Here is a 13,320-nt window from a genome sequence, read left to right as displayed (position 1 = left end):
CAGAAGCCTTTTGATTGGTCAAGACACCTGGGGCACGTCATAGGGGCGGGGCCTACTTTAAAGAGCCGGCGAGGTTAAAAACGCTGCATGTAAATCTTGGTTGAAATTAAAGTCCAGAGAATTTTTGAGAAAACAAAATAGCAATTTTTTAATAAAATCTTTTTACTACAAAAGCGTGATCTGGAAGGCGGGGAGGCTGTACAGGTGGGAGACAGTCCGGGATCAGGGCTGCGTCTCTCACTTCTTCCTCTTCTTGTCTCCCGGGGTCCCCTTGTTCTTCTTGCCCAGAATCTTCAGAAGGCTCTTGGACATGTAGTAGGGGCGATCCGCTGAGCCATCATTCCGCTCCAAGTCTTCCACTAAGGCGTGACATAGACCGTAAGAGTGAACCTTTGGGAACCAACCCCACTACCTGGGAAAATGAGGCACTGAGACAGCTGCCTTGTTTCCAGACTGCACCACCACGGGCTGGTTTTGGGGGCAGTGTAACCTATGTAATCATGTAATCATGTCCTCATCTGTAAAGTGGGGTGAACGATACTATATTTCACAGCGTGATAAGGGTTAACGGAAAAAATACATGTCAGTTGCTTGACAGAGAGCCTGGTACACAGGAAACTCTGAATAAACGCATACAGTAGGGTAAGGAAATTCCCACTCACTACAGCCACCTGCTGGGAAGTCTCCTGGGGCTAGTTTTTCTCCGGGAAGATAGCAGAAGCCTCTGCCCTAGAATGCCCCTTCTTGAAGAGAGCCCAGGAGCTTGGGAGCTCATTCCCTCCGTTCTTCCCAAACACCTGCCCTGAGGATGTTAGAAGAGGTTCTGGCTCCTGTAAACTCACAAAGTCACTGTTTCTAGAAGCACCACATCTCCTAAAGAGCCTGAATGATCTGGTACTTTTAAGTTGAGGAGAGGAGGTAGGGAGGCTGTCTTGTCACTCACAGAAGCAGAGAAAGAGAGTGTCCACACACATTCCAAAAACGCTGAAGAAGCCGCTGGCGATGAGGTAGGCCCCTAGGATGGAGACCTGGAAGACACAAGGCTCCCAATAGTGTTCCTTTGGGGAGTTGGAGAGTGAAGTGGGGGTGGGGGGTGGGGGTGGGAAGGTGTCACTCACCATGATGGGCAGCCAGTAATAGTTGAGTTGAGGATTCTCAAAGTTTTTACCCAGTCCAGGGATGCGACCCGTGAAAAAAAAGAAGGACAGGACCCCTATGGGAGAGATCTGGACGTCACAATCACTCCTCTAGGTCACCTCTTAAACTGTCCAGCACCCCTGTCCTCTGTTCCTTTAACTCCCTGCCCTGGTCCTTACCGACACCTCCAACCACCAGCAGCTTCCCAAAGAACAGTAGCAGGTCTGTGACTTTGTCCAGGACGACCACCCTGTATAAGGTGTTAGAATAGGTTGGGGATAAGAGGCCTGCCTGGGCTGGGAATAGAACTGGCTGCATAATTTACTGTGATAGATGCAAAATGAAAGCTGTTCACATTTCAAGATGGAGGCAGCAGAGGTTAAACCAAGCTCAAGTCCCTTCTGAGCACAGCACACTTGTGGGTGGGAGATGACAGGGGTGAGGTAGCGGGGTGGTGGTGACAGCCTGACCTGACAATGTTCCGCATGAGCAGCATGAAGGCGTTTTTGGCTGAGACACAGAAATTCTTCCCGTAGATGGCAATCTGGGTGAGGTGGCAATTTCAGAGTTAGCTGTGGTGAGCTCACCTGGGTCAGGGCGGGAGGGCGGGGTCAAGAGTGCTCAGAGCAAGGGGTTGCTCATATAGTGCGCTCACCATGATGTATGCATTGCGGTTCAGGAACTTGATGAACTTTTCCAAACACCAGAGGCAGCACTTGAAGCAGCACAGGATACAGCGAGTCAACGGGTTCTGGGCTCCTGGGGGTAAGAAAGGCTCATGTTTGGTCACTGGCCCCTGATAGGCACCCCTGCCCCATCAGGGATACAGCTGATTAGCCCAGCCTCGGCCAGCCCCCAGCCTCTGCTCACCTCTCAGTTTGTGGTCAATGTATTCCAGGATGACCCGGGCTATCTGCACCAGGGTCAGGATGAGGGCTCCAAAGGCTAGTGACCCCGTGTGGTAACTGCAGGGAATTGGTGGTCAGAGGCAGCCCCAGGACCCCTGGGCCTCCTAGGTTCACAATTCCCCCAGTCCTCTGCCCTGGACTTACCGGAGTGTGCGCAGGAAGGCAGAGCCAAGGGGAAAGGTAGGGATGTCCCGGGGCTTGTGGAAGGCCCAGTAGAAGGAAGCAAAGGCCCCAGCCAGGACACACTGGCCCAGGGCCAATACCCAGTTGATGGTCCAGAATAGGCCCAGAACTGCATAGATTTGCAAGTTGAAGAGAGAACGCTGTGCCAGGCCTGTGGACCGGTAGCCCTGGAAGACGCACATCAGCCCGGGACAAGAGGAGTTCACTTGCTCCTGTGGAGGAGGGCAGAGGAGTCTTGTTCCCAACCAGCTCCTGCCCTCCCAGAGTAGAGGGTGGAAACGGACTTCCCACAGCTGGGGAAGCCCGTTCCTTCCAGGAGATTTATCTCTGGGTTCAGACAGGGTTCAGCTTGCCTATCGTGTGAGCATAATTTGTTTCCTTCAGTCTCCAGTCTCTGCAATAGCACAAGAGCTCCCAGGCTGTGTTGTTGCTGCGCTGCTGCTCAGTCGTGTCCGGCTCTGTGACCCCATGGACTGTAGCCCACCAGGCTCCTCTGTCCATGGGGTTTCCCAGGCACGAATACTGGAGTGGATTGCCTTTTCCTGCTCTAGAGAATCTTCCTGACCCAGAGATTGAATGCTTGTCCCTTGTATCTTGTGTGCTGGCAGGCAGGTTCTTTACCACTGCACCACCTGAGAAGCCCTGTGGCTATAGCCAAGCCTTAATGGTATGGAAGTAGTGTGACCAGTGCCTAGCTCTCGCCTGGTACTCCATCAGCTGTCCTCTTCCAGAGCAGCCTCTGCAACTTCAACCAAAACACTTCCTAGCAAAATTGAACAGACTGGGTACCAGATGATACTAAGGAATTGTTCATTTTGCTTGGTGTGATAATGGTGTAATGGTTATGCTTTTTAAAAGTCCTTATCTGTTGAGATCCATCCTGGTATATTTATTGATGAAATGGCACAGTGCTCAGAAGTTACCTCCTAAAGCTCCAGAGAAAAAAAAATTGCAGGCGATTGGGGAATGGGTGGGGAGACAGAGAAAAAGAACAGAAAGCTGAAGGTTATGGAATCTGAGTATGTGGATTCTCCATGTTTGTGTGTGTCTGAAAATGTCTCTAATAAAAAGTAAAAAACACAGACTTGTCTCCTAAAGCAAAGGAAATAGACAAGTGGGACCTACTAAACTCACAAGCTTTTTACACATTAAAGGAAACTGTTGAAAAATGAAAAAACAACCTACTGAATGGGAGGAAATATTTGCAAATGACATGATCAACAAGAGATTAATATCTAACATATAAAAACAGCTCATACAACTCAACATAAAAAAGAAAAACAAACACACACACCTAATTTAAAAATGGGCAGAAGAACTGAACAGAAAAGAAGAAGAAATGTGGATGGGCACCAGGCACATGAAAAGGTACTCAACATTGCTAATCATCAGGGAACTACAAATCAAAACCACAATGAGATATCACATCATACCTGTCATCAAAAAGAATACAACAGATGTTGGCAAGGATATGGAGAAAAGGAAACCCTTGTACACTGTTGATGAGAATGTAAATTGGTTCAGTCACTGTGGAAAACAGTGTGGGAAGTTTCTCAAAAACCTAAAAATAGAACTACCATTATGACCCAGGAATTTCACTTCTGGATATATACCACCCCTCAAAAAAAAAAAACCCCTACTAACCGGAAAAGATCCATGCTCTCCCAATGTTCATAACAACATTACTTTCAATTGCCAAGGTGTGGAAGCAGCCTAAGTGTCCATCAACAGATGAATGAACAAAGAAGATGTGGTGTATATCAATATATACAATGAAATACTACTCAGTCATAAACAGGAACCTGTGCAGCAACACAGATGGACTTGGAGGATGTTATGCTAAGTGAAATAAGTCAGACAGAGAAGGACAAATACTGTATGATATCACTTATATGTGGAATCTAAAAAATACAATCAACTAGTGAATATAACAAAAAAGATGCAGACTCATAGAGGATAAACTAGTGGTTACCAGTGGGGAGAGGGGAGCTGGAAGGGGCAATATAACTACTTGGTATAAAATAAGCTGCAAGGATATATTTACAGCATGGGGAATATAGCCAGTGTTTCATAATAACTATAAAATGGGTGTGCCTTTTAAAAATTGTGAATCACTATGCTATACACTTGTAACTTATATAATATTGTACATCAATTATACTTAAACAAACAAACAAACTTCTTTTTCCACGGGACTTCCATGGCAGTCCAGTGGTTAAGACTCCATCCTTTCACTGCACGGGGCTTGGGTTCTATCCCTTGTCAGGGAACTAAGATCCCATATGGCACGTGATGCAGCAAAAAAAAAAAAACCCCAAAACTAAAGTTTTTCTATAAATTGTGACAAAAATCTTGATAACTGCTGAAATTGATTGTATGTTTGCAACTTTATAACAAGAGGGAAACTACTTTCCACTTTTTATGTAATTGTGGGTTTGTGTCCATTACCACCACTAGGTCCTAAGCAAGTTGAAAGCAGCAACTACTTCATCTGGGGCTTTGTGTAAGCAGTGCCTGGATCTTCCTTAAGTGGATCCTCCTTAAGTGATCTCCCTGTCCTTTTTCAGTGTGTGACAAATGTCTGTGGGCGGGCTTCCCTGGTGGCTCAGGAGTAAAGAATCTGCTTGCCAATGCAGTAGACACAAGTTCCATCCCTGGGTTGGGAAGATCCCCCAGAGAAGAAAATGGCAACCCACTCCAGTATTCTTACCTGGGAAATTCCATGGATAGAAGAGCCTGGTGGGTTATAGTCCATGGAGTCTCAGAGTGGGACACAACTGAGCAACTAAACAACAATGCCTGTGGGCACAGCCCATGGTCCCAGTTCTGATGCAGTGGCCACATGAAAGCTTTGACAGTAAACACCCAGCAGTCCAGCCCCAACTCCCTGGGAAGCTCACAGAAGAGAGTTTGGGGAAGCAGTTTCTCTCCCAGGCACCCAGGGAACCCACCTGCCTATTGCCTAGAACAGTGTGTTCTGAGGAAGACTAAAAATAACCTAAACAAAACCCACCTACGGATACCAGCTCCTATCAGGTGCCAGCCATTATACTAAGCATTTTCATGTACCCAGGGTCCTTTCATTTTCTCGGCTACCCTGAAGCACAGATATTAAGGTTATCTCCACTTTACAGGTAAGTGAACTGAGACAGAAAGGATGAAGTGGTTAATGTTCCTCTGGGCAGAGAAACATCCTGAGGAGGGAGGGCGATGTTCTGGGATCTGCCTGCCCCAGGGCCTGGCAGCACAGCACACCTCCTCTTCCAGCACAAGGGGCAGGAGAGGTACTCAGTGGGAGATCTGGAGTCTGTTAGGGGCCTGCTGTGTGACCCTGGGTGAGCCCCTTGCCCCCTCTGGTCCTGTCTCCTCCACACAATGAGGGATTTGGACCACTTGGCCTCTAAGGTCCCCTCAGCCCTCTTGATGCCCTCCATGACCCCCCCAGATCCTCACCATGGGGTTGCATGATGTATTCATGGGCGCTTTCTCACAGCCGGGCAAACTGCTGTTGGGAGCCCAGAACACATACTGGGGTTGCCCCGATGTGGCCAGGAATCCAGAAGGGAGTCAAAGAAAATGTGGTGATGGGGGGCCTCCACAGATCCTCTCCCCTCCTCAGCCATCTCTTCCCAGGTGCTTGAGCAGGTTGTTCACTGCACAGAGGGGCTGAAATTCAGCCTGTGCTTGCTCTTTCAAGGTAGGGCTGTGTCTGCTGGGCAGAAGGGGTGCTTTCTTCCCGTGACACTAGTATTGCCCTGCCCCCCACCCCCAAGGACTTCAGGAGGGGTGAGCCACGTGTGCAAAGGATACAGAGCAATTATAGCCCAGTAGGCAATGCAGACAAGCAGGAGGGCAAAGGTGACCAGCGGGTAGAACATGGTGGACATTATGTATCCTACAGCCCTGTAAGGGAGATGAGAGCAGTCCATCAGTGAGGCTAACCCCTCCATCCCCACCCCCCGTCCTCTCTTGGGGTTGACCCTGGCACAGGCCACACCTGTGCCCTCTCCGGGGCCTGCCCCATACCCCTAAGACTGGGCACACAGTAGGTGTTCACTGGAAGAACTGAATCGAATAAATCAGGCTCAAGAGAACTTTAGAGGAAACTAGAGTCACAGAGAAGCCACCAGGGGGGGCTTTAGGGACAATAAGGGCCTATTTCTTATTTTAGGCACTCGACAAGACACTAATTAATTTAATCCTTATGACCACCCTACAGTATAGGAACTATTATTACCCCCATTTTACAGATGAGCAAACTGAGGCACAGAAAGGCTAAGCTACATAAAAGTGTTAATCACCATGCTATGCTACCCCCTTTCCTCCACTGCCCTGTCACCTTTCCAGGGCTCCCATTTCGGGCCCGCCCCCTTTGCCCTCTGCCCCTTCTCCTTTCCGGGCAGGCCTGACCTGCTGGCCTCCTTCAGGAGGGCGATGGCAATGCAAATCCGCTGCCGCAGGAAGATGAGCATCAGCAGCAGGATGCCTTCGAGCACAGCCAGTATGATCACTGAGGGCAGACAGGGGCAGAGGGGCCTGCGTCAGGGCCAGGGCAGCTTTTGGGCAACCAGTGGTTCATGGTAGGCAGGGCACTCACGGGCAGCTAGCCAGGTCTCCTGAACGTTTCTGTAGGCACTGATGTTGGTGGTGAAGCCCAGCTGGGAGATGGAGGCACCCTTGTCCCGCAGCACGCGGTATTCTTCCCAGCAGTGGTAGATGCCATACGCCAGCACGCCCAGCACCCCTATGATCAGCACGAACACCAGGGGCCCAGCCACCAGCCGTAGGAGCAGGATGAACAGCAGGCTCAGAACCAAAGCCACGCCTAGCGCACTGTGGGCAGGGAAACACAAGTGAGGGTCACCCCACATTGCTTGTATCTTTCCCTGTCCAGAGGCCCACAGATGTCTTTCCTCAAAGCCCTAATGTCTCCAAATCAGAACCACCCTATCCCCACCCCTACCCCTCTACACACCCTTTTTCTTATAAATCCTGTTGGACTTGGGATCCATTTGGATCTCTGGCTCCTCCTCCCCTGCCCAAAGCTTCTGTTTCAGATGGTGGTCTAGGGGACAGAAGGGGCACAGTGGGGAGAAAGGAAGGATGAAAGGGCAGAGGAACCTGGTGACTCACACAAGAATCCAATACCAGGACTGCGCAAAGTCTTCAAAGATCTTGACACTGATGTCACGGGCATTGAGGCTGTCGAAAATACCACTGTTGGAGAGAGACAGAGTCAGATGGGGCTGTGAGCGGGAAGGGGCGGGGTGGGACAGAGATGGAGGGGCAAGAGAGTGCCCACCTGATGCTCTGGGAGATGGATGTGTTGGAGATCCCTGGGAGCTTGGGCACCGTACTATTGGTCCATGGGAAACAGCGCCCCAGAGCTGGAGGGAGAGAACCGGGTGGGAGGCCACAGAGCTGACTTCAAAATTTCTGGCCCCCACCCTCCCACCCCCTAAACTGCTGCTAGGACAGAGTAGAGAAGGGTTCTGCACCCTGCAGAGGGCAGTTCTTGACTCCACAGCAGAAAGAGAGTGCCTGCCCCAAGGAGCCCAGTCTGGCTTCTTTCACTGTCTCTTCATGCCCCTTCCTCCATGCCCTGCCACTGCCTAGGTTAGACCCTCCTGCCTCTTGCAGCACCTCCACTCCCACCCCTGCCACCCTTCAATTCAGCCTCTGCTAGAGTGCCTGGGAGACATGGCATAGCCGGGACCTGGCATTCTAGGCTCTAGGTCACTCTGCTAGACGCCCTACTCTGGAGAGTGCCCACACTCCTTGACGTTCAAGCTTTAAGTCCCCATCGCTTGAGCCCAGCCCCTTTCCCCTCCCCTCTGTACCTTTGCTCTCCCTCTCTAGAAATTCCACCCATTATGCCCCATTCAGCTCCATCTTCATCTCCCCTCCTCCAGGAAGCCTTCTCACCCCGCCCCCCGCCCCTCTCCTCTGGCACCTATTATATGCCTACAAAGCCATTTATCACCACCCTCACAACAGCTTTGTCATGCGTGCTTTGGCATTTACATTCTAAAGATAAGAAAACAAGGTTGAGAGGCTGAGTCATTTACCTAAGACCACACAGCTGGAAACTGCTAGAAATTAAACCCAGATCTATCTGATTCTGGAGCACTCCTTTGGAGATACTTCCTATTATACACATTGAGAGTTGGATATCTTTTCTCATGCTATAGTTAATAAAAATTTTTTTCCCTATACTTTCCATGAGGTTTGCACGATCTTGGCTCCCTGCCCAGGGATCCAACCCGTTCCCCCCTCCAGTGGAAACACAGAGCCCTAACCACTGAACCACCAGGGAATTCCCCTCAATTTTCTTTTTTTCTTTTTCTGCTAAAAATAGCATTCACTACTGGGAAAAAAGAGCATACAGGGGAAAAAAAAATCAACCGTGATCCATCACCACACAGTCCCTTTAACATTTGGGTGAACATCCTTCCAGTCTGTTCCTGTGCCTGCACATAAATGCACATGTGTACATTCACCCATGTATGTTCTCTTGGGAATCTCATGCAACTGCTTCGTGAACACCTCTGATCTCAGCACCTAGGAAGTGGTTTTTATCTTCACTTCACCTGTCCCTGGAGCCTGGCATGCAGCAGGTGCATAATAAGCACCGGTGATCTGACTCCAGGATGATCAGCAGAGGAAAAAAAGCAAAGACCTGATGTCTGTTCCTATTTTGTTACAGAGTAGCTGTGTGACTTGACTCTCTCTGAGCCTGCTTTCCTCAAAAACCTAGGACTGGATGAAGTCTGAGAGAGGAATGTGGCTTCTCACCTGGAGTGGAAGGCAGGAGGAAACTGGGGCAAAGCTCCTGTTGCAGGCTTTGGAGTACTGGCTGGAGGGTGGGGGAAGACAGACAGACAGACACAGAGCAGGATGAAGGAAGGAGTCATCCCCTTTCTACCACCATGATCATCTGCCGCTCCCCCTCCCATCCTCCCTCATTATGGAGGCTCCCGGTGACAGCAGGGATGTTAGGGGCAGCACTCACCATATTCCCAGGCACCCCTGGCAGACAGAATTTCCTATTTGCTGCGAAGACCTGTTCGACTGTCTGTGAGAACTGGCTCGGTTCCACGGTCCATGGGACTGTTGGGCAGGAGGATACACACACCTGGGGGCAGAGGGCATGCTGAGGGGCTGGTACCCAGACCCTGGGGGGAGATCGAGGGACAGAGGCAGGGCCCAGATTCTGACCTGGGGCGTGGGGCATGTCAGGCCATTCTGGGCGATCGCAATGATGTTAGTGTTTAGGACGCAGCTGAAGATGTTGAAGTATAGGAGATATGGTTTCTCTCTGTAGGAGAGAAGGAAACATGTGCATCAGGGCTTGATCAAGCTCAGTGAAAGAGATGGACTGCCAGGGCTGTCCCCCCAGACGTGGCCAGTGTGACCCAGACATGCACCACCCAGCTCCTGACCGCAGGAAGCTCAGCCCAGCTGGGGAGGTGTGGGAGACACCGAGTGTTTCCCAGAGAAACTCAGCATTGCCGCTGCTAACAGATGGTTAAGAGCTTGAACTCTGGAGCCAGATCATCACCCAACTTTATGACCCTAACCACTCACCACCTCAGTTTCATCAGATGTAAAATGATAGTACCTACCTCCCAAGGTTGAAATGAGTTTGTGTGTGTAAAGTGCACTGCCTGCCTGGAACATAGTCAATGCCATATGAATGTTAGTGTATTTTTTTTTTAATATTTATATATTTACTTATTTATTTGGCTGTGCTGGATCTTCTTCGTTGCATTTATACAGGATCTGTGGTTGTGGCATATGAACTCTTAGCTATGGCATGTGGGATCTGGTTTCCTGACCAGGGATCAAAACTCGGCCCCCTGCATTGACAGCATGGCGTCTTAGCCACTGGACCACCAGGGAAGTCCCAGCGGCTTCACTAGTATCAAGCGTCTCCTGTATGCTGGGACTGAGAGTGTTGCTTCTGGGATCATCCTTGTGTTTCAGAAGAGGAACTCCAAGTTCAGAGAGGTTGAGTCTCTTGCCAGAGATCACAGACCAGAACTTACTTAGTACAGTTGGAGATGAAAATGCCCGTCTCTGAACTCTAAAGCCCATGCATTCAACCATGACTCTGCTGCCTCCCAGTTCAGGGCGTCTGGGAAGCCCCTGGCCAGCAGTGGGGGCTGTTCTACATGGTGAGATTCAGGGAAGCTGAGGAGGAGTGGTCCCCTGTCCATCCCCTATTGCATCTCCTTCTTGCCCCCTTTCCTGCCTTCATACTCACTTGTTCTCCCCGATCCCGCAATAGGCCCCCGTGGAGTTCCTGGGGTAGAGGACTTGTTTGGGGTCTCCGTACACCCAGGCTGCAGATAGAGACATGCAGATAAATCACCAGGAGGGGAGGCACAGGGACTTAAGAGGGAACAGCCATGGTATGGTCCCTCCCTGGGACAGTAATGTCGCCCAGCCACTGGCCCAGCTCTGCCCAGCCAGAAACTCACCCAAGATCCCCACGGCGATGTAACCCAGAATGAAAACGAAGAAGAGCACACAGCAGATGATATCTGTGCAGCTCCTGGGAGAGAAATGAGGGAGATACCTGGAGAGAGGGTGCTGGGGTAGGGGGAGCATGGTCTGGAGGAGTCATGCTTTGGAGAGTTGGGGGGATGCTAGAAAGTAGGCATGGGTAGGTTTCATTTTATAACTTTTTTTTTTTTATTTTAAGGAAAACCTTTTCCTGGATGGGTAAACTTTCTTCTGAAGTTTAACACAGGAAAGGGCACAATTCAGAAGTGCTCAGCTGAGTGAATCTTCCCAAAGGACACATGCCCGTGTAGCCAGCTCCCAGGTGAAGACACAGAATGTCGCCAGCAGCCCAGAAGGACCCTTGGGGTCCCTCCACCTATGGCAGTCTCCCCAGGGCCACCACTCTCCTGGGGCAGGAGTTTTTCCTCCCACAAGTTTCTTAACAATATTCCAGTAAATAGAAAGCAGAACCAAGACCCTGCCCAGCCCACTGCCCCCACCAGCACAGTGCCCAGAACTTACCTGTTCCTGATGGGACCGCGAAAGGAGGGGTCATATTTGGCTGGTTTCCCTGAAGGGCAAGGGGAGGAGTGTGGGGAGTAAGACATTGAGAGGCATCTCTTTCCCCCAATTTCTAGTCTCTCCAAATCCCTCCCCACAGCAGGATCTACCCTAAGCCCTGTCCTACTGGCCCTCAGGAATATGGAGGGAGAAAGAGAGGGGCAGGGCTGGCAGGAGGGGAGAGTAGAGAACAGGGAGGGTGGGATCCAGGCTTGCTCAGCAACTTTGCTGCTCCCTGTGAACTCCAACCAGGAGGCCTTGGAGGTAGGGGGGAAGGGCGGCCTTTTATGGGTCATTTACGCTCGCACCTCAAGGCTCTTCACCTCCTTCCCCGACCCTGGCTCCTTTCTTCTTTTCTCTTTTCTTTTCTCTTCGCTGGCTGGGACGTGGGATTCTGTGTTCAGTCATCTCAGTGGCTCTCACAACCCAGTCCTTGTCCCTTCTCCTCGGGCACAGTCCCTCCCACGCCTGCCCCAGCCCTTCCCTCCACTCTCTGGCCCCAGGCTGTGGGGAAAGAAGTGGAGCCAAAGGCATCAATTCCTGTAGGACCTGGAGAGGGAGGAGACCCACCCCCAACGCTGTAGACCTCCTGCCCCGAAGGGACCTTAGTCCCCAGCTAATGCCAGTCTCCTCTCCGGGGGAGCGGTCAGGCTGACACCTGAGCCGGCAGTTGAGATTGCTGTGGCCACAGGTCCTGTTCCTGGTCCTCCCTGAGTACACACGGGGAGGAGGTGGGGCCAGGCCTCCAGGGTCCCATGTGGGCGCCGAGGAGGGAGGACACAGGGAGGGTGAGAATGTGGGAAAGGGTGTGGCCCCTTCTCCCAGGTGCCCTGGACTCTGTCCCTCCGTGGTTCTGGGACATGATGTCAATGATTGACCCAAAACCTCTCCAGGAAGTCTGTGGGGCGTCCCCACTGCTCCCTCCCCTACCTCCCTTCTGACCAAGGCTTGCCTCGGGCAGGTCCCTCCCTTGGGGTTCCCTCCTTTCCGGACCAGGGCAGGCCCCTGAACCCCAAGGACTCTCTGCAGGCAAGCCCCCAGCCCTCACTGCACACAGGGATCCCAGAAGCTGGTCCCCGTTTCCTCTCCCTGCAGATTCCCCCACCCCGCCCGCACACTAGTCCCCAGGACCCCTGGGGCAGGCTCCCAGCCTTTGTTCCTCACAGACACTCTGGAGACAAGCTGCCTCCTTCCTCCTCAGGCCTTACCCTTCACAGGAACCCAGCAGGCCGCTGCCTCTTTCCTCTGGGCTCCCTCCTAACAGGGATCCTGGAGGCAGGCCCCCAGCCCCCTCTCCACCAACATCTGCAGTCCCAACTCCTCAGAGGGGCCCTCAGCAGAACCCACTCCCCCTGCCATTCCTCACAGTCCCTGGCAGGCAGACCCCAACACCTTTCTCCTCGGAGACTCAAGAGTCCCGGCTGAAACTCCCCCTTTTCTCAGGGACCCCAGCTGTTCCTCCCATAGCAGCACAGAGCCTGGCTCACTCCTGGAGCCCTTGAACTCCTTCCCCCACTCAGGACCCTGACCTTGATTCCTTCAGGCTTCACTTCCCTGCTCTGAGGGTCCCCGGAATCCAGACGTGACATTACCTCCTGCTCCCAGGAACTCCAGCCTCCCTCCTCATGGAGATCACAGCTTCACTCCTCAAAGGCTCCCAGCAATGGTCCCGTCCCTGAACCCCATCCTCCTCCAAGAACCCTGACGCTATCTCCTTTCTTCCATCAGCTGTTTCCTGGGTCCTCCCCTCGGGGACCACGACTGCCCTCAGCTCCTCTCCTTGGGGTCAACCCAGCCACCATTTCCAGAGCAGGCTTCCCCTCCCTGACCGGGCTCCGGGCCCCTACCCCAGCCTCACCGCCCCCAGCCCTCCGCCTCACCGTAGGCCTCCTCGTCCTGGTCCTGTTTTCCCCCCATGGCTCAGTCTCCCGGAGTGATTGGAGCCCGGGAGACCTGGCGGCTCACCTGCCACCAGCCCCGCCCTCCGGCACACGTCACAGCCCCGCCCCTGCCTGTGGTCCCC

The 13,320-nt window shown here is 52.1% G+C and overlaps 1 protein-coding gene across 1 annotated transcript; it reads right to left on the bottom strand.

Annotated features, from left to right (window-relative positions):
* Positions 1-121: 121 nt before the first annotated feature.
* Positions 122-13,272, bottom strand: SLC44A4 (solute carrier family 44 member 4). Its single transcript, XM_043908772.1, has 21 exons — positions 13,178-13,272; positions 11,259-11,307; positions 10,712-10,785; positions 10,495-10,573; positions 9,447-9,546; positions 9,241-9,363; positions 9,024-9,084; positions 7,531-7,615; positions 7,362-7,445; positions 6,826-7,061; positions 6,639-6,738; positions 6,039-6,131; positions 5,682-5,784; positions 2,190-2,440; positions 2,008-2,102; positions 1,793-1,896; positions 1,608-1,681; positions 1,317-1,387; positions 1,119-1,213; positions 944-1,028; positions 122-359 (listed from the first exon to the last, which is right to left on the bottom strand). The coding sequence occupies exons 1-21, from the start codon at positions 13,212-13,214 to the stop codon at positions 238-240; spliced, it is 2,121 nt and encodes a 706-aa protein (XP_043764707.1). The 5' UTR covers positions 13,215-13,272; the 3' UTR covers positions 122-237.
* Between the last annotated feature and the right edge of the window lie 48 nt (positions 13,273-13,320).

Source organism: Cervus elaphus, chromosome 7 (assembly GCF_910594005.1).
Source record: "Cervus elaphus chromosome 7, mCerEla1.1, whole genome shotgun sequence".
NCBI lineage: Eukaryota > Metazoa > Chordata > Mammalia > Artiodactyla > Cervidae > Cervus > Cervus elaphus.
This window is presented reverse-complemented; position numbering and strand designations above follow the sequence as displayed.

Excerpts from the sequence above, each read along its gene's own strand:
- SLC44A4 (XM_043908772.1), bottom strand. The coding sequence starts at position 13,214 with ATGGGGGGAAAACAGGACCAGGACGAGGAGGCCTACG. Across the intron at positions 9,547-10,494 it reads TGCGGGATCGGGGAGAACAA|AGAGAAACCATATCTCCTAT; the intron begins GTGAGTATGAAG and ends TCTCTCCTACAG. Across the intron at positions 7,062-7,361 it reads TCCTGGTATTGGATTCTTGT|TGCGCTAGGCGTGGCTTTGG; the intron begins GTGAGTCACCAG and ends CCCTGCCCACAG.